A 26,038-nucleotide genomic window follows, 5' to 3' on the forward strand; every position below is an offset into this window, starting at 1 on the left:
CGTGTAGAGTTACAGAAAGGCTATAAAATTTCTCTGGGGATTTCATTGCGAGCTGCCGGAGCGATTAATGAATAGCAGCAGGGTGCTGTGTGGGTGTTTGCTCCAAGGCTGTCTCTGATTATACAGGACAGGGACTTGCACTTTTTCACATAGATGAAAAATGAAACAGTAGTATTTTTCTTGGGGATTTTTTTTTTCTCTTTTAGAGTGAACATGCTGACTTGTGGAAGAGGAGTGCTGCTCCTCACTGGTGCGTAGGTGTCAGCTGAAGCCTGTGCTACTGAGCTACTCAGTTCTGTGGTTCACTGCAGGCTACATAGGTAAAGAAAGATTTTGGAGGAGGAGATTCTGCTCTGGCCCCTCTCAGGGTACATAGTTTTCCATGGTTATTGATGATCTTGTAACTCTCAAGTGGCAGAGCAGAGTGGAGTCCTTAAGTGAGTTATGAAAGGCCATCAATAACTGTTGGAAATAACGTACCAAGAGCTAGTCCCTCTTAAACCCAGTTAAAAGCAAAACCTGTTTTTAGTTTTTGAATTGACGGAGTTTGTGGTTTGGTTAGGTTTCCACTTAAGGTCCTGGAGCGGCAAGGGTAGCTGGCTATGCCATTGGAAACAACTGCTTTAGAAGATAGCAGAGGGGCAGGCCTGGGAGTGGAAAAAGAACTTAATTCTTTTTATTCTGATAATTGAGGGGGAAGAGGAAAGAGTAAATGAATTTCATGGCTTACTGCACAGAGAGTACAGAAACGTGGATATAAAGTGGCTTGTGGGGTGTGTGACACGAGGGGACACTTACTCTATTTCCTGATGGGCTTTTTACTGCTGATACCCAGCTCTGGGGTTCAGGGTCTCCTCCAGTGGTGCAGAGTAATGTTCATCCTCACAGCATCTGATGCAGGCCAAGAAGTAATACTTGTGGAGTTGCCTTAGCAGTACCATCAGCTATCAACACAGCAATACATGGTTCTGCAATGATACCCCGGCAGGCCAGGGAAACAGGAAACAGCTGCAGCTTTTTTCTTTTTTAAATTGAAAGATGTGTCAGACAGTTTGTAGCTACACAGTATAACCATTGGCAAAGCAAGTGGGGAACAGGATCCACTACTTCACCTTTAGACAGCTTTTGATCACTGAATTGCTCTGTTACCTATAGAGAGCTTATGACACAGTTCAGCATTGCCATATTGAATAGAATTAAGTAGTGGCACTACACACTCTGTCCAGTTTATTCTGGAAGATAGTTGTTGCCATTAAACTAAGTAGAATATCCCATTGATGACATATAGTTTTAAATTTTGTGTAGTATTTTTAAAGCTTTTTATCTGCATTAAAAAAAAAAATCCCCCAAACTAATCACAGGACACCTTTAACATGTCCTGGCCTGTATCATGGCCTGTGATCATGGAAGTGTCAGCCTTAACAGCTTTATCCATTTCTCTTCTGCAAAACAGAACTAGTGTTGGTGTAGCCCCTTTCCTGATGTTGGGGAGTTAGATTTTGTGATGCACTGTCAATTGTGTTAGATGAACGTATGAGGCATCAGATGGTCTGATGGTCACCATCCTTGTGGATGCTGTTAGCTTATGATGAATATGAGGTAACCTCATTTGGCCTAAGCCTTTCTTGTTAGGAGCTGAAAGCTGAATTAAATTGGATTATTTGCTGTTGACCAAGAACATAGACCCGTGAACCCCTCAGCTGATGGGTGCTGTCTCGGTAAGCCACAGTGCCTTAATTGTGTGTCTGTGCTCCTCATATGTTACCCAGACCTCATGCTCCTCCATCCAGCACTGTCTCTTCTCCAGTATTTTTCCTAGCTTATAATAAGAGATTTTTTGCATCAGAGACTTAGTACAAACAAGCTATGATTGACCTTTTAAACCAAACAAGCTTGCATGTTTCCAATATGAAGAGACAGCAGACAAGCCTCTGGCTCGAGGCAGAAGATGGAGAAAAAAGGGAGGGATAAATATCAGAGGAGTAGGAATAAAGAACATGGCCTTCCTATGTGGAGCAGAGAAAAAACCCCAAACTTTTGCTTACTTTTTCAATATGTCTGACATGTTGCAAGACACTTTGTAGTGGGAGTCTCTGCTCTGTGCAGACAGGAGGAGGAATGTGCCTGTGTGTATTTATAGACCATAAATATTTGTTTTGTGCAGGTTTTGGATACTTTCTCATCTGAAGATCCCCAAAGTTCTTCTCACACTTGGCATCTGTTCAGCCACGTACAGGATTTGTGTGCGTGTAAAGTCTGCTGTAGGAGTCACCTCACCCTTGGGGTAAATGCGCTCTCTTTGGTTACCCCTAGGCAAAGAAGGTTTGAGTTTCATCTGGGAGTTCAAAAAAAAGATGCACTGAATTAATGTCATGTATGTGCTCTGGCCCTTGTCCATCCTGATTGTTTTGCCCACTTTGTCCACATTAGAGACTGCACTTCTCTGAGGGTATTTTCTAGAGGAAGCTCAATGATCGCTGTACTCTTGTTTTTTAAGGAAGTCAATGTATTTTGTCCCTGCGGTTGGGCAGCAGTGCTAACTGGTTGAAGAGCTGCTGGCTGAACATGCAGAGGGCAATTGGTAAGGTGAAACATAGTTGCAGGAGGTGAAATGTAGGTGAGGTAGAGATTGTGTCTTGCTTGTTCCTATGGAAGGGCTTCTAAAAGTCATAGTTATGATGTTGCTTTGAAAGTTGTCTGAAAGACTGCAACTACACAGTCTGTTCGTGCTTTCGTAGAGTAAGTGCTTTTTGCCACTTATCCTTATGTTAAACTATGTTTGCTCTATTTACTTTGCACCTTCGACTTCTAGTGGTGTATTCTTTTATCTAGGGACCGACATTTCTCCAGATCATGTTAAATGATGACAGAGAAATGCAAAAACAAGTGTTGTGAAGGTGTTCCTGGGCTCCTACCAAATACAGATCAGACTTTTTGGAGTTTACATTTCACCTTTGCATGAGCCCTAGGTCAGGCTATGTTTCCTGGCTAGGAAAATATTTGGTATCTAAATCAGCTGTCAGGTTCTAAGTGCTGAGTGAATGGGAATAGAATTTCAGGTTTTCTGCTGATGCTTGTATCATTTTTACCTTGCCTTGTGATCCATGGATTTTAAGGCCAGAAGTGGCCATTATAATGATCTACTCCAATTGCTTGTGTAACGGGGGAAGCTGTATGACCTACAGCATATGCTCATATACACTGAAGCTATTTTTGAGACTTAAAACATTCTTGGGAACAGTACACTGGGGACAGTTTCTCTCCCCCACCATCCTTCAGCTTTGTCTCAAATCCTTTCTAATATTGGGGCTCAGATTGTGCTTTCTCGTGTTTTTCACAGTATTTACCTTGATCAGGGTAGGAACACAGGATTGCAGAGGACCTCCGGAGTCCTATGGCATGCAGCTGTATTTCTTCTAAAGAAAATAAAACCCATTAGTTTTGGGATATCTGCTGCTTTTCTGGAGGGATGGCTATTTCAGAACTTCAGTCTGTGGATTGTTAGAAATGCTATTTTAATTCCCAGTATACGCTTACTTATAGCCAGTTTATACACCTTTGTTCTGGTGCCAGTATTGCTCTTCAGCTTAAATCTCTCTTCTTCCCTGTCCCCAAAGAATTTATAGACAGTAGTCATCTCTCTTGGCCTTTGTCTTGTAGGGCTAAAAGTGCCATGTTGTCTTAGCCTTTTCTTGGGAAATAGGCCCTGGGTTGTCTGGTTCATCCTCAGAGGCTTTCTCGAAACTTGCTTAGTCTGGCTTCATCTTTAGCAAGCACAGGTGATCAGAATAGCATGTGCTGTTTCAGAGCAGGTCTAACCAGTGTCTGGCATGATGGCTGGAGAGAAGCCTCAGACGTGTTAGGGCCTCTGGGTCCTGCTGTATGACAACTCATCACCAGGTTCAATCCACCTCACAGGTCCACCTGTGAGGACTTAGACAGAACCCTCATATTTTAAATCTCTGCACAAACTGTTTTCGCTTATGTGGTGTTTACAAAGCAGAAGGATATGATTTTCATGGCATGCATGATGGATGTTGGTCCTTGTGGCAGCATGGACTCAAGTCCTGCTCCAGGGGCATTGGTGGGATTTCCTCAGCCCTGTAGGTTGGGGATAAGTGTAACTGGGCAAGAGAGATTTAAATCAGAAGCCAGCATGCCGCTGCTTCTTATTAGTGCATCTGTGTTAAGCATCTCCCTAATGTAATTGCATGGCCAAATTGATTTATGAGGTCAAATAATCGGATAGACTTGGTACAAAAGAGGTCCTCCTTTAGCGTAATTGAGGGTAGCGATTTTTTTGATAGTATGTGGATCTGAACACATCTGCTTTTTGAGAACATGTTATAGTTTTATGTAATACTTCACATATGAGCCTGAACATGCCTTAAATAAGGATGGATGTGAAATGGTTACATACAAATGCACTTCTGGTGTGAGATTACATATTCATATCAAACTATTTGAATCTTGTGTTGATAATGAAGAATTACTATAATGAGAATGAAGCCCCCATAATCCAAGGGGAAATGGTTAGCAACATGACACACACAAGTGTGTGGGGCTAGATGGGATCCACCTAAGGGTACTGAGGGCGGAAGTGCTCATCAAGCCACTTTCAATCATTTATCAGCAGTCCTGGCTAACTGGGGAGGTCCCAGTTGACTGGAGGTTACAAATGTGATGCTCATCTACAAGAAAGGCTGGAAGGAGGATCTGGGGAACTACAGGCCTGTCAGTCTGGCCTTGGTGCCAGAGAAGGTTATGGAGCAGATCATCTTGAGTGCCATCACATGGCATGTAAAGAACAACCAGGTGATCAGGCCCAGTCAGCATGGGTTTATGAAAGGCAGGTCCTGTCCAACTAATCTAATCTCCTTCTATGACAAGGTGACCCACTCAGTGGATGAGGGAAAGGCTGTGGATGTTGTGTAACTGGACTTTAGTAAAGCCTTTGACACCCTTTCCCACAGCATTCTTCTGGAGAAACTGGCTGCTCATGACTTGGACAGGTGTACTCTTCACTGGGTAAAATCTGCCTGTGCAGCCGTGCCCAAAGAGTTGTGGTGAATAAAGTTAAATCCATCTGGTAGCTGGTCACAAGTGGTGTTCTACAGGAGTCAGTATTGGGGAGAGTTCTGTTTAATATCTTTATCGATGATCTGGACGAGGGATTGAGTGCACCCTCAGTAAGCCTGCAGATGACAGACACCAAGTTGAGTGGGAGTGTGGATCTGCTTGAGGGCGGGAAGGCTCTACAGAGGGATCTGGACAGGCTGGGTGGGCCGAGGCCAGCTATATGAGGTTCAACAAGGCTCAGTGCTGGGTCCTGCCCTTGGGTCACAACAGCCCCATGCAATGCTACAGGTTTGGGGATCAGTGGCTGGAAAGCTGCCTGGTGAAAAAGGACCTGGGGGTGCTGGTCAACGGCTGGCTGAATATGAGCTGGCAGTGTGCCCAGGTGGCCAAGAAGGCCAATAGCATCCCGGCTTGTGTCAGAAACAGCGTGGCCAGCAGGACTAGGGAAGCGATCATCCCCCTGTACTCAGCATTGGTGAGGCTGCATCTTGAATACTGTGTTCAGTTTTGGGCCCCTCACTACAAGAAAGATATTGAGGTGCTGGAGCGTGTCCAAGGAAGAGCAATGAAGCTGGTGAAGTGTCTAGAGAGCAAGTCTTCTGAGGAGCGGCTGAGGGAACTGGAGTTGTTTAGCCTGGAGAAAAGGAGGCTGAGGGGAGACCTTATCGCTCTCTACAAGTACCTGAAAGGGGGTTGTAGCCAGGTGGGTGTTGATCTCTTCTCCCAAGTAACAGGTGACAGGACAAGAGGAAATGGCCTCAAGTTGCACCATGGGAGGTTTAGATTGGATATTAGGAAAAATTTCTTCACCGAAAGGGTTGTCAAGTATTGGAACAGGCTGCCCAGGGAAGTGGTTGAGTCACCATCCCTGGAGGTATTTAAAAGATGCATAGATGTGGCACTTAGGGACATGGTTTAGTGGTAGACTTGGCAATGTTAGGTTTATTATTGGACTTGATGATCTTAAAGATCTTTTCCAACCTAAATGATTCTATGAATCTATGATTCTAGAATCCCATTGTGTGTGCATACCACCCTATAGTGTGATAATATAGCAGAGAATTTAAGTACCCAGAGTCAGGAAATTGAGTTTCTGTTCCTGTAACACTACTAAACTCTGTTCTCCGTATGGTGTGTTTAAGCCATAATTATGATAAAATCCACAGGAAAACATAAAATCTCACATCTGTACTTGGGGCTAAATCATGGTTATAGAGGGAACTGGATGTTCATAATCTCTGAATTTTACACAATTAAATACTCAACATAATAAATACGTTTGCATTGTATGTGGCACAATTGTAAAAGAGACCTGCAAGGAAAACATTGTTATTTATAGCATGCTGTGGTTGCATTTCTTAGTATTGTGTTTAATGGTTTCCTTGTTCGAGTTTGAAACTTTGATGAATGAAGAGCTACCAGGACACTATGATATGAGTCTCATCTCTCAGCAAATGTGAGTTGCATGTTGTCTTTTATCCTTAAGAGAGGAAGAAGGGCTTTTACAATAGAGGGTTCTCCAGTTGAGCATACAAAGGTATATAACAAGATCAAGTGGTTAGAAGCTGAAATAGACAAATTTCAACTAGAAATAAGATGCCCATCTTTAACAACTATGATAATTAGGCCCTGAAAAATTGTTGTAGGAGTTGTTATGAACTCTCCATTAATAGAAGTCTTTAAGACAGGATTGGATTCACCCCCCCACCCCACCCCCTGCTTCAAACAGAAATTAATTCAAAGAAGTTCTCAGACCAGATGACCTCCAGGGATGTTCTCTGGCTTCATTATTTGTGAATTCTCCATGAGTCATATTCCAACCTGGGTTATACAAAAAAGATGATCTTTGTGGTTGAGAGAAACAGAAAAGTGTTTCCTCCACATGGTCCCTGTGTGACACTGGGAATCACTCAAATTTTCTGTGGCTCGCATTCCTATCTATAAAATGGATGCAGTATATTCTTTTTCATATGGGTGTAGAGAGTTGAGATGCTTCTGTGCAGAAGCTTGGGATCTATAGGGCTGTGTCCACCTGAGTCACGCTGTTTGTTTTTTTTTTCCCCCGAGATGTTTGCATGTAGGATTTATTCCTTCTTTTTCAGGGTGTAATTTTTCTAGAATTTTCCTAGATGATTCAACCTCCTTAAGTGCCAGTTCTTCATTGGTCCATTGTAGCTGTGGGTATAATGGAAGCCGAGGACTGAAGTGGCTGGAATGCTGGAGATGGTAGGGTGATAAATGGGCCTGAAAGCTATTAATAATTTCTCTGACCAGTGTTTGAGATCTTCCTCACTCCTGCTTTCTCTCTGGGAAGATGACATAGACACTGAAAGTCACCATGGCCCCTTAAAGTGTGTGCACATAGAACTCACGATTTGAGTCCTGTGACGTTAGCAGTGGAAAAAGTTCTGCCAGAGCACGGTAGGGCAGGACTAGTTTACATTTCTGCCATATCACTGACATTTGATTCCCCCTTGCTCCTTTACCCACCTGCTGCACGTGTAAGGAAAGTTCTTAGTCCGTTTTGGCCCTGGGGTTGCCCTTCCCAGCTGCATACTGCACAGCACGCTCAGCCTGCCACCATCAGCTTTTCAGGAGCTAACTGGATAAACCCTACTCTAGAGCCCATTGAACTTGCCTGTTACAGCGCTTAATTAAAGTGCAGAAAGTTTGAAGAGATAGCAAGTTAAGGCTTAATGCAATAACGAAATGGCACTATTCCACCATCTGCTTCCTTCAAGACGTTAATTGCTTCCTCATATTTGTTTGTTTTAATTAGGAAAGAACCTTGATTAAAATGGAATGAGGAGGGGTAAGGGTAGAGGAATGAAAGGCTGAGAGGGGAGGAAGAGGGGAGTGCAGGAGAGGGAGAAAGGAATGGAAGATGAAAGTTTGACCACGCTGCTGAGTGCTGATCGGCAACTCTAGAATAGCCAACTAGGAATAAGTATTTTGGCATTCATGGATACAGCTTGGACAAGCAACACAGTGTTGTGTGACTGAGAAACTAAGTCACAAAAGATGAAAGGAGCAAGTAAAAAAATCAAAGGCATTTTTCATGGAGGAGTCTTTGTTGTAACTGCTTCTTACCCACTTCTGCAGAATCTTCTCTGATTGTGCACCATGACTGCAGTGCTTGTTTTTTCAGTGTTGAGTAATAACCCACATGGAAGAAAAGGTAACCAGACTTTGCCCATGTTCACTTCTTTTTTCCTCTTCCTTGAATTACCATCCATCTGCATTAAGTTCATCTTGGAAAGACTTCAATTCCTTATGAGCAGCTCCAGATAAAAGCATTTTCTAATGATTGATAACCATGTCTGCTTGAAGAATAATGTCAGCAATTTTCTGAATAGATGACCAGTAAAAGAAAACTTAAAAAATAATGAAAAAACACACTTCCTCATATTCCTAAGTAGTGGCTTTGGCTGAAACTTCAGGGATAGGAGCTTAGAAACTTTTAATTGGATTCATCTGACTTACCTTTGTCTCTTCTTTTTCTGTTTCTTTTTCTCCATGTCTTTTTTTCCCCCTTCCCTTTCCCCTTTTTAACCCTCTTGAGAGTGAAGTCTGATTTCCCAAGCAAGTATAAATGTAATTAAAGTCAAACACGGCTCTTAAAAAAGGGAAGCAACTAATTTCTTTTCTGGGCCATTGGTATTGTGGACAGATCTTGATAATGGAAAAGCATCAACCCGGGAGCATGAAATGGGGATATTGGAGTCACTGAAATAATAAAATGCTTAATAGCATGATGAGTAAAAATGCTTGTTTTACAGGCGACTGTAGGCCTTGTGTTACTCTGTTCTCACCTCTTCTTCCCCACCCTGCTCTCTGACAGAGGCTGTAGCTTTGACATACCCAAACCTACCATCCCAGGGACTCTCACTCTTTTTTTATTTGCCACTTAGGATTTTTTTTTTTGTTTAAATCTCTTTCACGAGTGGAAAGTAGTTCCATTCCCCTGTGGCAAACTTAAGAAAGCTTGCGGTCAAAGAAAAATCTTAAGTTTACCCAATCTCTTACCTAAAAATAGGAAAAAAAAAAAATCCCCAAACCAAAACTGTCACCTGATCACCTTGAATTGATTATGGTGAATGTTTTCTTTGGTAAGTGTGGAAAATGTGTGTGCTTTACATTGCCAGCCCATCCCCTGAGCTTAGCTCCCACCTGCAGCACTGGCTACTTTGTTTTTTGTTGTTCTTGAAATTTCATCAGTATGACCAGTCACCTTTGTAACAGACTAGCATATATATATATAAACAATTATTATACAATATGTATGTACAAATATTTTGTGTCTGGGAGGTTTAGTACAAGGATGGGAGCATGACTTTTCATCTGTGGATCTCTGGTTCAAAATCAAGTCCCTTAATTTCATCCTTTAAATATAGTGTAATTGTTCCCTTGAGGTAGGATGGGAGACTCACTGTAACAATTCTAATCACGTTCCTTAGTGTTATGCACTTGAATACCTCTGAGATGTGAGCTATAAAAGAACCAAAGGAGAACTCAGGTTAGTAGGGATTGCAGATTAGACTGAGCGGTATGCTGGGGTACCTTGGGTTTTTGTTGGACATCTCCTATTCCTGAATTAATTTGGTTTCTTATTTCATTATAAAACCTGTCAAGATCCCAACTCAGTATGATAAAATTGCTAGCTCTGTGCAATTGTGATCATCCCACTTAGAAGAAGTATGGAAAACATTCACCAGACCCTCAGTGATACCTCTGTGAAGAGATGTGGAAGGGCTGGGACTCCTCAGCTGGTGAGAAGAGGGCTGGGGCACAGAGCGCTGTAAAAGCCACAGTGGTCCGAAGAAGGGGGATGTGGCCTCCAGTTCCTGGGTTATAGCCAAGACTGAAGTGGAGAGGAGAGGGATGGCTTTACTAAAAGTGTGTGAATGTGCGTTTAGGTGTTGAGAAGTAGGATGTAAAATGACTGAGCAGGAGGCAGACCTCCACTCTGGCAGTGGGCAGTATGAGATGGCACTGAAGCAAGAATCTGATGAGGAGGAAAGGAGGGAGCACATGCCAGCCGCTCTTCATGCAAAGTTACTGCAATAAAGACAGGCTGATTTCAATGTGCAGGGTCTTGTATTTTGAGTGTGAAAGTACTGAAAGAGGATGTGCACTGGCTGGGGTGGTTAGAGACATCAGTATCTAGCTGGTACCTTGGGAAAAACCTTCAACAGAATTTTCTCAGCCTAGTGTTGTGGAGTCTGTTGGGGATGAATGTCTGGAGTGGAAGATGTCCCTGTGGGTTTTGGGATTCTTAGGTTCTATGGGTATGAAGATTAAGGGAAGTATGTTCTTGAAGCCTGTGAAATCAGTTGAATCAATGTGGTGTTTGGGGTTTTTTTGGTTGTGTGGTTTTTTTTTTTCCCAGTGGTGCCGCTTAAATAGCGACTTTATCGCTATTACCTAACTAAATAGCAAATATTCTGCTGAACACCACTATTGCCTTCCTCATCTGCTCAATCGTGCACTCTTGCCTCTATGGTACTGTTACCTCAGATTTTACTTTCATCATCATGAAACAGCCTGCAGTCCTGTGGTTTAAAGTCAACTAGTTGTATAGTGAATAGCAGGTGTAGTTTGGTACAGTTGCCATCTTAATCTCTCCCACTAGTTGGAAAAAGCTATTGGGAATGGATATTTTAGGAGATATACTTTCAATGTCTCTAATTCTGCTGCCCTGGATGAGCACTGTTTGCCATAGTGAAGCTGTACAGGATTCTCTTGGGGGACATCGGACGGAGAGCCAACAGTGAGCTGTAGTCCAAAACAACAGGCTGGTTCAGTGCTGCAGAGTAACTGTATACCTTTTATCAACATGTATTTTTTAACAGGTGACTACTTCTAGCCTGTATTTGTGAGGTAATCGGAAGACCGCAATAGACTGATGGGTTTTCCATATCCTTTCCCCTTTTCATATGATTCTGTAGGAAATCCTACGTTAGGGATTCTATAGAAGCAGTTTACAGTGATGTGTATCTCCCCTTTCTTGTAAACTGTGGAGGCAGTTTTACTTTTTGTAGTAGTACACATTGCATGTGTTGGAAAACCGGCTGCTTTGAAAGCAGCTTTTAATTTTTTAAAAACTGTTTGTAATTAAATGTAGGTAAACCCTTGCATTTTCTTATAAGGCTAACTTAAATATACAGGCATGTGCTTGGTAGCTTTTTTCCTTTATTTAGATCTTAATTAAATGCCTAGAAGGATTTTGTCCTGTTAGATCAATGTCTCTTTAACTTGCCTTTATTTTTGACTTTTAAAAGCCCCAGCAAAGTGGAGGAACATGCAAGAGTTTATAAAGCAAGCTTAAATAGTTGTACTTAGCTGATCCTTAGTGCTGGGCGGTGCTGCATACAAGAAGCCTGCCTGACTTTACACCTTTCCCTTCCTCTGAGCCTTTCAGATGATTTAGGTGACCACTGGTGAAAAATGGAGTTGAGCATACCCATTTTTTCCCCACACGGTCGACTGCTTGTTTTTGGGGCCTCAGAGACAAGTTCTCCCTTAGGGAGGTTTGGGGGGGAAAAGAGGGGTTGCAGATCTGACTGAGCAGTGCATAAACCGTGGGCTGTTATTCCCATTTAAAACACAGAGTGGCCAATGTACAGATTCACTTGATTTGTATTTAAATGGAGAAGGTGAGTGCCCTGGTTTCCCATGTTGTATCACAGGAGGGAGGTATCGTATGGCTGGGCATGGCAGTCCCCAGGGAGGTGCAGACCGTGTCAGCTCTCCACGAATCATCCCGAGGTGCTTGGGGGAACCTGTTGTGCTGTGAAAAGCTGTCTGGTGCTGGTGGAGTGAGAGGGCAGCTGGAGGTGAGTCAGGAGTTCAAGCAGATGAAGGCTTCCCTTCTGCTTACCGTTGCCCTGCCTTTCTCCCTGCCTGCTGAGTACACCTGCGCCTCTTTGGGGCTGAGCCATCAGGAGTACCGAAAGAAAAACTGCTACCTTTTATAGATGCATCTTCCCTTGCTTAATTTGAAAGGAGACTATTAATGTCATAAAGGAAAATAGGTTGCTCTTGTGTTAGCTTGTCTTTCGAGTGGGTCAAGCACTTTACAATCGCTAATTAAACTTTGCAATGTGGCTGCTCTAGTCCTAGCTATATCCCCTGAAAGAGCACTTTGCCTAAGGCCACACAAACAGGTCATGAGCTGCCTTCTTTTGACTCAGGCATGTACGCTGACTGCTAGAACATGAATCTTATTGCATGAGGAACTACTGAGCAGCAAAATACTGGCAGACGATAACTAGGTACCATAGATAAAATGAGTTAAATTAATGTGTGATGAAGTTACACGGGGGAGAAGTTTGGCCTAGAATCTGGCAACTGGCAGGTTGCAGGAACCATCTGTTGCCTGTGGTACCAAGTAATCATTTTCCTTAGTTACTTATAAATCTCAGTTACCCAACACAATTTGGAAACAGAAGTTCTGCCAGGTTATTATGAGCACTTCAGGTGTCTTCCTTTTAAGTGTTGATTAGAAAAGCTTTTCCCTCCATTTCTCCCAGACTTATTTTTGTACTCATGACAGGTGTGGGGTGGGAGACTGGAGTGCTCAGTCTACCTAGGAATGAGTGTTCTCACTAGTGAATTTTTTTTTCCACCCACATATTTTAGCTATATCCTAGGCAGAGTGTCTCAGGTGTAGAGAGGAGTTCTAGTATTTGTTCTTTTCTTGCTTGCCTTACTGGTGGACAGTAGAAGAATCATTGTTGCTCCTGGTGAGGGGAATTGTGGTGTTTAATTTAGAAACTGGGGCTAACCCTACAGCATTTCTCATTGGCTTCCAGTTTGCTATCAGCTAGCAAAAGCTTTACATGGAAGGCGGAGATGAAAGTTGGTGCCAAAGAGGAGTGAGACCCGTCACTGCCTCATCACCCATCTCTGGAGCTATGCGGAACTTCCCAGCCGTTTGCTGAGCTGAGCGCAGGGCTTGGTATGAAGGGGGAAAAGTGGGTGCTGTTAGCAAGAACTGCTCGTAATGTTTTTGTCAAAATAATGGCTTTTCAGACTCCGAAAACAATGTTAGCAGAAAGGATGTATTATTCAGAATGTTCAGATTTTTTTTGTTGAAAGGGAGGGAAATACATTTAAAATTGATTTGAAATGAAAAGTTATGCAATTGCTAGGAATGCAGCTATTTATATAGCAGCCTCAGTTTTCTGCTTTTCCTATTCTATGCTCCTTTCCCAGAAGAAATAAAAAGAAACAGCAAATAATGACTGGAAGTTACTATAACCAAAGCCAGGTAAATTAGAATGTTTCATTTTTTAATGAAAACCAGAAAATTCAATGAAAATGCCTCAATATAATATTTTTTTGTTGTTTTCACTAGTGGCTTTCATAGCAAACAATTGTCCGTTGTCAGCTGTATTGCTAACCATACAGAGATTTGTCTTTAGTATGGCAAAGCACAAAATACATCCTGTGGAGATACTGTACAGAGATATTCCCTGACCCACTATCTCATCTGTACCCTGAGAGGTTCTGTCCTGGGGAGTGGCAGGAATTCAAGTCTTTTCCTCACTCTCTCTTTTTTTCTTTTTTTTCTTTCCTATTTTTAAAATATGTGAGTTTGAATCCTGACTTGAGCAGGTCGAGTTGGGATTTTGAATTCGCAGCCCAGTCACTCAGAATGTCAATTGTCTTCCAGGGCACTGCACCATGAGTCCCAAGGCTGGAAGCTCTTTAAAAGACCATCTGACTTTTAAAGGAACATTTGCAGGAGAATATATATCTTTTAGGTCTTTCTAAATCTACCAAGTGTGATTGATTTATCAATATGTAGCAACTAATGCTTAAATAAAAAGACATGTCTTCTCCAGTGATGTTATAATGCTCCATTAGAGAATTTGAAATAATTTCTAAAGGAGTTAATTTCCATAATGCTGCTAGTTAGCTTTTTTTTTTTCCTCATGGGCTCACGTGAGGTATTAACCTGGCTGACAGGCTTTGCTTCCTGGGTCTGCAGCCCTGGCACTCTGCTGCCAGGTTTGGGGTTTTTAGCAATGAGTTTTATTACAGGGAGGGAATAGAAGAGTGCTGGTGCGGTGACCCCAGGCTGTTTCTCAGGTGGTGAAGGGTTATTCCCTGTTACACTCTTTCCTAGTGTTTTTATCCAGGCTAATTTTAAGGTGTATCAGGCAATTGTGTTCTCTCCCCATCATCCTGTAGTCATGCCCAAGTACTTCTGACAGCCCAGGGTGCATTCTCTGGACTTCTTGTTTTAGCTAACGTCTGCTTCTTTGTCACCCTGTGTGTATGATGATTCTTCCTACGCTTTGCTACATGTGCTCATTCCCTGCCTTTTTCACTACTTGTGTTTTACTTACTCTGGGAAATGTCATTACCTCATCATTAGGTGGTTCAACTAAAACAAACAGATGAATCCTTTATACTTCAATTTTGTAAAATTCCTTTTGTTTTGCACTTCTTAATGTTTGTTTTTCCATTTCACAGTAGCAAGTCTCTGAGGAAGAGGCATAACTAGAGGGAAGACTTGTAGGGCAAAGTAGTGTGAAGTGAAAAAAATAGTGTGAATAGTGAAAATAGTGTGAAAATACAATCCAGGAAGATGTACGTGAATTAAAAAACAATAACGAAACCCGTGTGTAACTCCTCCCACTCTCTGGGCTTTTGGACTCACAGGGCTCTTAAGCCTACATTTGTCTGATCAACAGCCTTCCTTTCAAGAGATTCTGCCTTAAGCACTGTATTTCTGCTTTGAGGGTCCCTAGGGCACAGGAGCCCAGGTAGCCTTTACCAGAGCTGTCTCCGTCCTTGGTCGTGAGGCCGTCACTGTGGCAGGGCAGCAGGTTTGTTATTCCAGCCTTGCCAGCAGGCTGTCTGGGTTAGGCGGAGGATTGCTCGGTGCACACTGACAGGTCACCATGTAGCGCTGCAGTCACAGGCCAGGCTGAAATGACTCCTCGCAAGTACAACATGCCTAGTGTATTTCTTACCTGTCCCATAATCACTGGTTCGTTTAGAAACTGGCACGTATTGTGCAAAGCTACAAGCCATTTCCTTGATGATCTGGAAAGTTTTCAATATCCTGAGCCATTTGAAGTTTTATCCTTTTCCAGCCAAGACACTAACGCTTAAAGATTTTTGCTAGCAGTCTATCTTGGCAAAGATTTCCGCTTCCATCCCCCAGCACACTAGAACTGAGAAACCTATCTATGCATAACTTCTCATCATGTCCCCCCAATAACCCTTAGGTGGAAGTGGGAAGGGGAATGGGGTGGAGTGAATTTTGGCAGGAATTTTGTGTATCAAAAGATGAAAAGAGCAGAGAGCTGGAAGAATGCAGTGATTTCCCATGGCAGGGGATTCCCAGCCTGCTGTTGCATACATACCCACAAAAAGCAACATGTTTCTGGAGCTGGTGGTAAGGAAGGAATTTGTTCAGAAAGCAGACACCTAATCTCACAGCAGTTGCAGACTTTAGAGTGCTTACCAGGTTGCCAATGTCTTTGCTCCCTCGTGCTGGTCAGCATCAGTCACTGAGAGAGCTGTGTGAACATGGATCCCTCACACTTCAATTCCGATGTTTAACTGGGCTTCCTGAAAGTCATTCCCATTTGGTCCATAAACAGAGCATCAGCTATTTAAGGAGCTTAGGAACTGAGCTGAGCATTCCCTGCACTGTGGACAGTTGGTCACACGCATTTGCTAGGTTTGGGTGTTCATGTTTGCTTTGTGGGAAGCTGAGTAGAAATTTTTGCATGAGATTATGAAGTTGCAATGAAACAGAGAGAGTGCTACATGTTACGTAATGGGAAAATCCGCTGTAAATTTCCAGATGTCCATGGGCCCTTTATTTCCTTTTTAAGTGGATGCTGCTTATCTTCCCATGAGCCAGCAGACGATAGGGAATGACCTAAAAGAATTACTGTCCATACTAATGACAGGAAAGTCAGGCCAGGTGCAGTGTCCCCCTCTATGCATGTTATGTTTTTAATAGAATAACCAAACTGATTGCATCTGTCTCACCTCTCCCTGATATACTATCATGACATTTAAAACCATGCATACTTCTTGGACTTACTGGAAATCAGGTTCAGGAGTGTAAAAATGTATTGAACAAAGTGCAAATTGACTGTGATCTGTAAGTAAAGGAAAGAATGAGTTTAACCTTTGTTCTTATTCTAGTCTTTCTGATAGTCCTTTTATGCTTTTTTCTTCCTTTTTAATTTTTTTAAAGGAACTACTATATGCTAGCTGGAATGTGGAGGTATTTTAGTGCTAGCTCAAGTACAGAAAATCACAATTATTAATGTGTATGTAAGCAGTCCCTGGGAGCTCTGTTCTTGACTGTGTTGTGCTAGATTCTGTCAAACAGAAAAGAAACTGTTCTTGCTCATGAAGAACTTAAAAAATGCATATGAAAGGAAGAAGCAGATGGATAGACAGACAGTTAGGAAAAACACGGTGTTATTGGTTGGTGTGCCAGCCATTAGCTTTATTTTGTTGTTGCTTTTTATCCTTTGTACCTTTTCCTAATGTTAAGTAGCTGGTAAAACAGTGCAACAGTGACTTTTTTCCTCTTCTTGCTTCAAAGTTGGGAGCCCCCCATACTCCAACTGTGTCTTTCCTCTGAGGAGTGTCTGATACTATCCTGTCTCTGCAGTATCAAAGATGTTATTGGGGAAAAGTAAACCCATTCTAGACTGTTAGTCTTAGGAAAATCTTCTTGGAAGCAGCTTCATTTTCAGGCATTGATGACATGCTCAAACTTCAATTTTCAGTAACAGTGAGCACATTTTTAAAAGCCTTGATTTTTATTAAAAGAAAAGGGAAATACAATGTATGTGTCAGATACAGGATCTGGAAGAAGTTTTGCTGTTTATCAGTAACATCAGCACTGCATATTCACAGAATTCCGTGCTAACATTCCCTGCTGTGGTGCGTGCAGCTCCTGGCTTTGCATTTGATGGAGTAGGATGTGGTAGAATAAACAACGCTACATATCTGTCCAGGCTTCTTGGTGGCAGAAAGGAGAGGACGCAGGGGATGGAGGCAGACCAACTACAGAAGGAGTAAAATAAATGATAATGATTGAGATCTCTCCAACTGTTGAACTTCAAAGTCTTTAGAAAAGCAGGTATTCTTCATTCTCTTTTAACAAAGGTGGAATTGAGGGAAGGCCAGTGTTCCCAGCACAGCTACCATGGGAATTACAATAAAGGCTGTTGAGTTTTGCAGAAATCGCTCTCCTGGTTAGTACCAGCTCAGAGATGGGGGAGTCTGGTTTCTCCTGTGTGGCAGTACAGAGCAATAACTGCTCAGCTGCTGCCAACGCTTCCTTTTTGCTAGTCCTTGTTAGTGAAGAGTTTGTGGTAATGGGAGTAATTAACACACTGGGAGTCATTTCTGTGTCCTGGAAGGGAACAGAAAGCCATCAGAGCAGCCCCAGACATGATTGCTCTGCAGGGTTATTTTCTCTCTCTCTTTCTTTCTTTTCCATTGTACTTGGGTTTTGATTTTTCTTCTTTGTGTTAAGAAAGCTGGAGAGCTGAAATGGTCTGTAAATTGCATTCATGCTGAGCTTGGGCTCGGTAGGCTAGTTAAAGGTCACTCTTGTGGACTACATGGACTCCTCTTATTGGGTGGGGAGAGTGTTTAAGAAGGGAGTCACACTGTCCCTTGTGGCTTTTTTAACCCTTCTTCTTCCAGTGTAGATTTGAAGAGCTCTGGTTCTGAATTAAGTTTGTTTAAATAGGCCCAGGAGGTGAGAATCCTGAAGGGTGATTATAATAAAATATTAACTCTTCTAGTAGCCAGATGGCTTTCCAGCCTAATAGCTCTGAAGTATGAGGCTGTGCTGCCATGGTCCCATGCTTTTTGTTGAACTTAGCATGTTACTGGCTTGCTCATATCCCTTCGGAGGCCAAGGGTAGCATTTCAGCTGTGTGTCTCGCAAGTGCATGTAAGCTCAGCTCCCCCCATGCATAGGTACCTAGTCTGGATATTAAACAGTGTTTCTGGAGGTGAGCTCCAGGAGTAGACTTGTCATAAACAGTCATTCTTGCTCTCCCCAGGTGAGAACTGGGGACAGGGAGAAGAAGGGCAATGGGCTTAACCTGTTCGATTGCAAACCACATGCCCAGGTACCAGGAAACCAACCAACCACCTACATACAGATCATGACTGATAGTGTATGCATGTGCATGTGTATATACTAATCCACTACAGGGGAGCAAAGACAAAGTAATTCTACCTTTTTAGTCTAGCTTTTCTATTTTCTTTTTCTTTTAAGAGGACAGTCTTGGATGCAACCTTCCTTTTCTTGCTTTTTGCTTTGATGCAGGTTTTGTTTGCCACTGTCTCCTAGGGAGCTCTGTGGTGAATTCAGATAAGGAGAATTGAGCAACTCCATATCCGCTTTCAAGAATGGAAAAGCTAAGCCTGCAAGATATATCAGTGGTGGGAAGAACCAGTGAACATAGGAATATACATCTTGTTGGTTTTGGGGTGGGCCAAAGGCACGTGCGGTTCTCACAGTGATGTTAGAGACTGGCATGAATACTGTATCCCTGGAAACCATCCAGAAGAGGTCACCAAGTGCTCTGTGTCACCCCCAATCCCCAATTTTAAGATGCTGGCCTTCATGCCCACGTGTGTCTCTACATCCAAGACAAAGCCCTAAATCTCTGTGTTTCCTCTTCCGCTTCTCTCCCTGCAGCCAGTCACGTAAGGTGCTCCATCCCATGAAGTTCTGCGAACTTCAGCAGGACCTGGGTGTGTTCAGCTCTTTGCAAGGCAAAGCTCCCATTTTCAATTGCACTTCTAGCCTCTTCACTAAGGAGAGAGCCCATCGTGCCTTACCCCTGATCCCTGCGAGCAGTGTAGTGCCACCAAACTCTCCCTGGGTAATAGAATCATAGAAGAGCTGTCTGCTGCTATCTTCAGCCTAGTTCTTTCAGCTCAGCTCCACTGGCACCACCCCAGAGTCCTCTCCATCCCAGCAAGGAGATGATGCCAGGGTCCAGATTTATAGCTGAGATGCAAATGCAGCTAGAGGAATTAAAAACTAAATTAATCCATGTGTTTTTTCTCTAGTCTCTTGAATTTCAAAGCCTCCGTGTCCCCTCTCAGTTCTCTGTAAACATCTCACTATGCATCCTTGCTGAGGAGGCTGTGTGATGGGAGAATATTTGTCTTCCTTTTTTTACCCCCAGTGACAGTAGCAACTCACAGTTTTCACATCTGCATTTTTCATTGTTTCATGTTTCATTGAAGGGTTTTTTTGTTATTTTTTCCTCCTTTTTTAGCCACAATTCAGCTGGGGATAGACCAGACAGAAAGATTGCTGCTTAAGAGGTAGGAGTCTCTGTGGAGACCCACACTCAAAGCATGAGCCAAAAGGAGCCCATTGCTCACTAGAGAACTGGATGAGTGAAGACAGACTGAATAAATACTATTAATTCCTTATTTCCCTGCTGCTGGCAAGCTTGGCTTTTAATATCAATTATTGATTGTGAATCTCACTGGATCATTTTGAGCAGCATATGTCATAGAGCTGTAATGATCTGATTGCTGTGCTTTGGGCTGACTGTGGGAACACACATGGACACAGAGCCAAATTAGGGTCCTCTGTACCCCTTCCTAAAACTCCTCTGCTTCATTACGGCCTGAGGAATAAAGCAAACCATTGGATTTTGCTTTTTTTACAGTGAAGGCAAGGACAAGGGTGAGTTCATATGGGATATAAATACATGGATCCTAGGTGGCCAATGTATGTTTTTCCCTCCACATGCAGTATAGCATAATGAATAGTTTCAGTTGTGGAAGGGGGTGGCAGACTGGAGGGACTGGAAACCCCTCCTATCAGTGTGTTGGTGGGATTTTGTCCAGCATCCTTAAGTGGAATAACAGGACTTATGCAGGCTTGCAGTGGCAGGGGTTTGCGAGGGAAGCCAGCCTGTTCTTGGCTTTATCTAACTCTGTTATTCTTTCTGCACTAGAAATTGCTGAAAATTACACTTTCAAATACAAAAAAGTCTATCCCCAAGCAATTAGCAGCCAGAGAGGGAGGTAGTAGAGGAGGGAGGGCAGGGAGCGACAAACCTGTCTCCTGCAACCTTTCTGTGCGGTTGGGTAAATAATCTGCGGAGCAGCGCTGTGCCCAGCTTTTCACCCTCTCCTAAGCAGGCGCGTTGCGAGACGTTTGCAAAGATATTAACCCTGCATACAGAGTGTGCCAGTCAGTAATTATGGAAATTAGTTGGCAATTAGATAATGTCACTCACTCTCCGCATACAGCTGATAAGCAGCTGAGAGCCACTCCAAAGCGAGGGTGAGACCCTCTCCGTGGGCTGCTGAGCAGATGGCTCTGACCTGGCATTAATAGGCTGCTCTCAAGTTTGGGAAGGTGTATGGTGGTTGGGTAACACTTGCCGATGGCACTGCGGTGCAGCTGCCTCCCTTCCCTGGCTTGGGAAGTTGTGCAGCTCTATCAACCCTGTGAGTGGGATGTTTCAATAGTGCAGGTGGGTGTGTTTCCTACAGTGAGTTTTGTGTGTGTGAGATGCTGAGCCGTCTGTTCAGTGTGCAGGTTCCTCGCTGTCTCAGCTCTCCAGCAGGCCAGGGAGGCGGTACAGGCTGCTGGAGGTGCGGTGGAGATAACTTGCTGGCTCTCTTGTTCCTTCAGGGTAGCAAACATTTAAAATGCTCTGCAAAGACCTCCCCTAGTGGTTTGTTGAAGGGCTGATCACATCAGACCGGCTGTCTTGTTTCGTGCTGCTAAATCACATTAAGCCAAAAATGTAACACAGAAAATACTTGTTACGTTGCTTTTCCATGTGAGCAATAGGTGGAATTGGAACAGGGATGTTGCTAATTCGTGACTGGGAGAGGCAATGTCCATCATGAAGTCTTTTTTTGTCAGATGTGATTGTGCTGTGACAAAGTTTGAGATTAGAGATAAAATCTATGAGAAAATACTATGGGATTCTATAGTTATTGTCCCAAACTGTAATGTATTGCTATGGTAGCAGTGTGCTGTATGAGGCTGCTAGGGTAGTACTTATGCTAAAAATAAAATGGTAAGAGCAGAAAATTATTTGTTCTCTCAGTGCGTCTTGGAGGATCATTGTGGGAAATGAGTGAGGCACAGATTTGTTGTGTCAGGATTTACACTCTACAGGTATGGATTCAGATCCTGGCCACTGCTAAAAAGGACACTGAGGCTTCTGAGTTTTTCTTGAAGACCCTGCTACTGTGTGGTGAGGTTTGCTCTCACAGGCTGAACTGCGTGAGACACCAAAACTAGAATAGCAGGAAGCGCTGTGGGTCAGGAAAGACGGGTGCTGACAGAGCTCTGGAGGAGCCTGTGATGGCCCCAGCCTGCTAGTGGCTGGGTGCAGGCAGCCTTCCCAAAACCTGAACTGCAGTGTCTAAAAGGCAGTGAAGCACCCAGAAGTGACACCTGTATTTCGTGGGTTTTATGTCCTCTTCTGAAACAGAACTGGCACAGTCTTTCAAAACAGCTAGAAAGGGATTACCTTGGCTGCTCTCAATCAAAACAGATACAGGGATTGCCTCAGCTTCCCTCAATCAACAGTGCTATTCCCATTTAACCATTTCTGCCTAGTTCTCCTTGTTAACTGTGGCCTTTGTCCTCTCCTAACAAACATGTATTGATGATACAGAAATCTGTACCAAAGACATAGCCTGCTCCTTTTACTGTGCCATTGAAATATCCCAAAGATTGAAGCAACCCATGCAGACTGAGATTTCTTTGTGTGTAAAACATGGTTTCACCAGCCTGGGGTTGGGAGAGATTGGTAAGCTTCTGGACAGGCATTAGGGCTGTACCTGGACATAGGCATCTCATCTGTTATCTATATCTATAGAGTGTTCACACCTGCTGCTGTGATTTACAGCATCTTTCACTGGTTCTCAGAGTTAGTCTTCTAAAACAGGGAGAGAAAACTGGTAAGACTGAGGGCTATCCACCCATCCCAGGAGAATCGAAAGCCGTGTTGAGAGCCCCTCTGCATTGGGGTCTCTGTGGGTGGTTGGTGCCATGCTGGGCTTTCCCCCCTCCCCAGGTCAGGCTGAGCACAGGGCTGTCTGATGGAGCAGTGAATTTTGCTACAGTGGTGGTAAATGTTCCAGGGAACTGTGAGCTGCTGGGAGCGTATCACTAGCTAATTTACACACATTATTATATTCCTATTCCCATCTCATCAATAATTCCAGGCTTGGGTCATCACTTTCTCTCTTACCTCCCTCTCACTCTATTCGCCTTTTCCATAAATCATGGGCTATTTTAGTGGAGCCACTAGGGAGCACCGAGGAGAAAGGTAAATGGACAAGAGTCACATAATTTTTTTTTTTCCCAGTTGATTTTCAAAGCCCCTCAAAACCCCCATGAACTGAGCTGATATCGTGATTATTGGGAAGACAGATGATTTGAGTATTTGGATCTGTGGGCGTGTTTTTTTTCATTTTACACCTCTCCTAACACCTCCTTTTTCCTCCTTCCATTCTCCTGAGCCAAGCTGTTAACAATTAAAAGGAATTATCTTCCCTCTGGTTTTGACTCGATTTTATTTGTGTTTATAGCAGTTTAGCTAACACGCTCCACTCAGGCAGCTGCAGGGAACAGGCCTGGTTTCCACTGGGCGCTGAAAGCTCGTGTTTCTCTCCAACTTGTGGGTTTTCTTTTAATTGATCCCTTTTGTTTTGTAAGTGGCTTGTTTTTTCGTGCTGGCTAAATTTGCCAGACTGAGACTTACGGCTTCCACAGGTCCCTGGGGCAGGTAGGGCAGAGGCTGTGACTATGTGAGCTCTCACCTTCATTGCCTAGTGATTCTCCTCCAGCTCAACCTCTGCCCTTACCAAACAGAAATTTTTCTGCACTGCCCATTTCTGCTGTGTCTGTGGGTCTCCTCCTTTGGAGCCAGGTAGGCGATGGGGTTGAAAGGCATCTGCTGGGAGCAACAGCATCCCTGGCAACTCTCATTGTCCACACCACAACACACTTTTCCCAAGCAAATACTGTCTCACAATATTTGTCATCCAATTTGTGAAATCTGTGTTCATGCTGGCTTCTGGGAGGTTGAAGGCCTTGATTCTCATCACCTCCTTTCCTGCTTTGTGTCTGTGCTAATATCAGGCATTCCCAGAGCTGTTCTCATGCCCAACCGATCTCTGTGAACAAGCACCTGTTTAAATGGAAAACTTACTTTCTTTTTAAGCAGGATTTTCAAAGAATGAGCCTAGCTTTGTGCTGTCTTTACTTGTCATCTTAAAACATCCTCCTACCCGAGGCATACAGTCACCCACATGCAAATAGGTAGAAGTGAATTAAATCCAGGTGTTAACAGGTGCAACTCCTGCTCACTGAAGTTGGAATTGCTTGCTGTAAGCTAGGGGTGAATTAGGCCTTTTTGCCAAACCACTAGGCCAGGGTAAGTGGTTAAGTGCTTAGACAGTTCTTACCATCTACGCTACAAGTTTCCTATCATCTAAGCTGCAGGTTGCCATATATAATTTGCACAGCACATGTATCCAAGTTGCAAAGGTCCCTGTTAGAGTCTCTGAAGTGTGCAAGACATGTAAAGTAAAAGCAGCTATTGCATGACAGGCCGACAGCAAGGTTGTCTTCTCTAATGCTTGCTTGGTGTGCTAGGAAGCATAATGAAAACAGTGGAATGGGAAGTCTGGATAATGTCTTCTCTTGCCCTGTATCAACTTTTAAACTTTAAGGAACTCTGGTCTTTGCCCTGAGCATTTTTATTGAGAGGTAATTGTTACTGGGGAAGCTTCAGCACCGTTTCTCTCAGTAAAGCCGATGAGATTACATCCATCAAAGGGCTTAAATAATTTGGTGTATTTTTATGTTGCTCAGCATTGTGGTATGTGCAGATCACTTGGTGTGTTCTCTATTTGGTCCTCTTAGTTTTGAGGACGTACATGTCCTTGCACTTTGGAAGACTGTATAGCCAACTGCAGGCATGAAGAAGTGGCCAGAATATCGAGAAATGTAAATGAGTTACTGGACAAGATGTTAATAAGCTTCATGGTAAAGATATGGTGAGAAGTGGGACTAACCTTTTCCTTTCTTCTCTTCTCTTGACCCCACAGGTCCTGCAAGCTCCGTGAGTGCCAAGAAGTGAATTATGGGCTGGGTAGCCACCAGTGCATCATGAAGATTGACTTTATTTTTGCCCTCTCAAGGATCACGTGCTTTATGAATTCACTCTCTCCTCCATCTCACTGCCACCTCTGTCAATATTGTCATCACTTCTAGGAAACCAGAATTTGAGGCTTGGGCTTCAGCTCTGCCTTTCCTTCCTCCCTAGAACAACCACTGTCACCTTTGTGTTCTACCAAAAATAAATCACTGTGGGTTATTTTGCCCTTCTCAAAAGTAAACCGACTGGAGAAGTCACTTCATATGCCCTGTACTTCTGAGATAAAAGCCTCTGGATCCTTAGAGGATAATTGAGATCTTTCCTTGGGGAGGAGACATTTTCTCTTGGTCACGTACACTTGCTATCTTACTTTCCACTTACTCTCCCTCTCTCTCCGTCACTCTCTGTGCTCTCCTCCTCCTCCCGTTGGATTTAACATTTGCTATTGACGGCTGGGGTTCTCCTCCCAGTAGCGTCACTTTTGTTTTTCTCCTAGGGAAAAGTAGATTCTTGAAACAATGGGCTTCACTCTGCACTCTGTCTACTTCACCTTGAAGGTGAGTTTGCTGCTGGGCTCCTTGCTGGGTCTCTGTTTGGGTCTGGAGTTCATGGGCATTCCCAACCAGTGGGCCCGCTACCTCCGCTGGGATGCCAGCACTAGGAGCGAACTCAGTTTTCAGTTCAAGACCAATGTCTCTGCTGGGCTACTCCTCTACTTTGATGATGGTGGTGTCTGTGACTTCCTCTGTCTGTCCCTTGTTGATGGGCGCATCCAACTCCAGTTCAGTGTGGACTGTGCAGAGACTACTGTTATCACAGACAAGCAGGTCAATGACAGCAACTGGCACTTCCTGATGGTCAGCCGCAATCACCTTCGGACGGTGCTAGTGCTGGATGGTGAAGCCAAGCCAGGCGAGGTGCGTCCACAGCGCCAGTATATGAACATCGTCAGTGACCTTTTTGTTGGTGGAGTCCCATTGGACATCCGTCCTGCTGCCTTGACCCTTGATGGTGTTCTGGGTGAGCCTCCGTTTCAAGGATTTATCCTGGATCTGAAATATGGCAACTCTGAGCCGCAGCTCCTGGGCAGTCAAGGGGTCCGAGTGGAAATGGAAGGGCTCTGCGCAGAAAACCCGTGTGAAAATGGTGGCACTTGCTTCCTTCTGGATGGTGAGCCACACTGTGACTGCTCAGCCACTGGATACGCTGGCAAGCTGTGTTCTGAAGGTAAGAGAATACTTCTCTGCTTCCCATTGATCTGTACATAATCCAAAGAGTTAATTTGTCACTTAGCAGGGCTACGACTGAGCTCTTATCCCTGCTGGTGACTCTCAGAGGTATTAAAGTTCCACCATTCTTTTTCCAGCTGGAAGTAATGAAATGGGAGTAGACAGAGAGCATGAGCAATTCCAAAAAGTGCCTTTCTGAAAGGATGCTGCATTTGTAGCACAGGCAGATTTTTGTCAGCAACTTTATTAATAAAAGGTAGAGAATGTAAATTGGTAAATACAGAAGTACCCTACATTGGTGTTGGTAAAAGCAGCAGTAAGAAGCTATCTTAGCTATCTGGGTGAATTCCACTGCCCTGTGTCCCTGAAAACTGAGTGAAGCGTCAGTAAACAGGAGCCCTGTACGTATGGCTAACATAACTGATTGACAGGACATTGCCAAAGTTAGGCCATCTTTGATATTAGCTGTTGCTAGTCTGTGGAAGCCCCATGCTCCCCCTCAATTGCTTGTGTACTAATTGCTGAATGGCATCTTGATTATTTTAACATCCTTGATTA

General features: G+C 43.6%; 1 protein-coding gene across 1 annotated transcript in view; it reads left to right on the forward strand.

The window, feature by feature from the left end:
- The window catches only part of NRXN3 (neurexin 3), a 1,025,935-nt gene that overhangs the window by 26,784 nt on the left and 973,113 nt on the right, over positions 1-26,038 (forward strand). Inside the window, exon 2 of the mRNA XM_054826970.1 lies at positions 24,202-25,478. Coding sequence (XP_054682945.1) covers positions 24,770-25,478 — 709 coding nt within the window. The 5' untranslated portion in view covers positions 24,202-24,769. The remainder of the gene's footprint in view (positions 1-24,201; positions 25,479-26,038) is intronic.

Source organism: Grus americana, chromosome 5 (assembly GCF_028858705.1).
Source record: "Grus americana isolate bGruAme1 chromosome 5, bGruAme1.mat, whole genome shotgun sequence".
Classification (NCBI taxonomy): Eukaryota; Metazoa; Chordata; class Aves; order Gruiformes; family Gruidae; genus Grus; species Grus americana.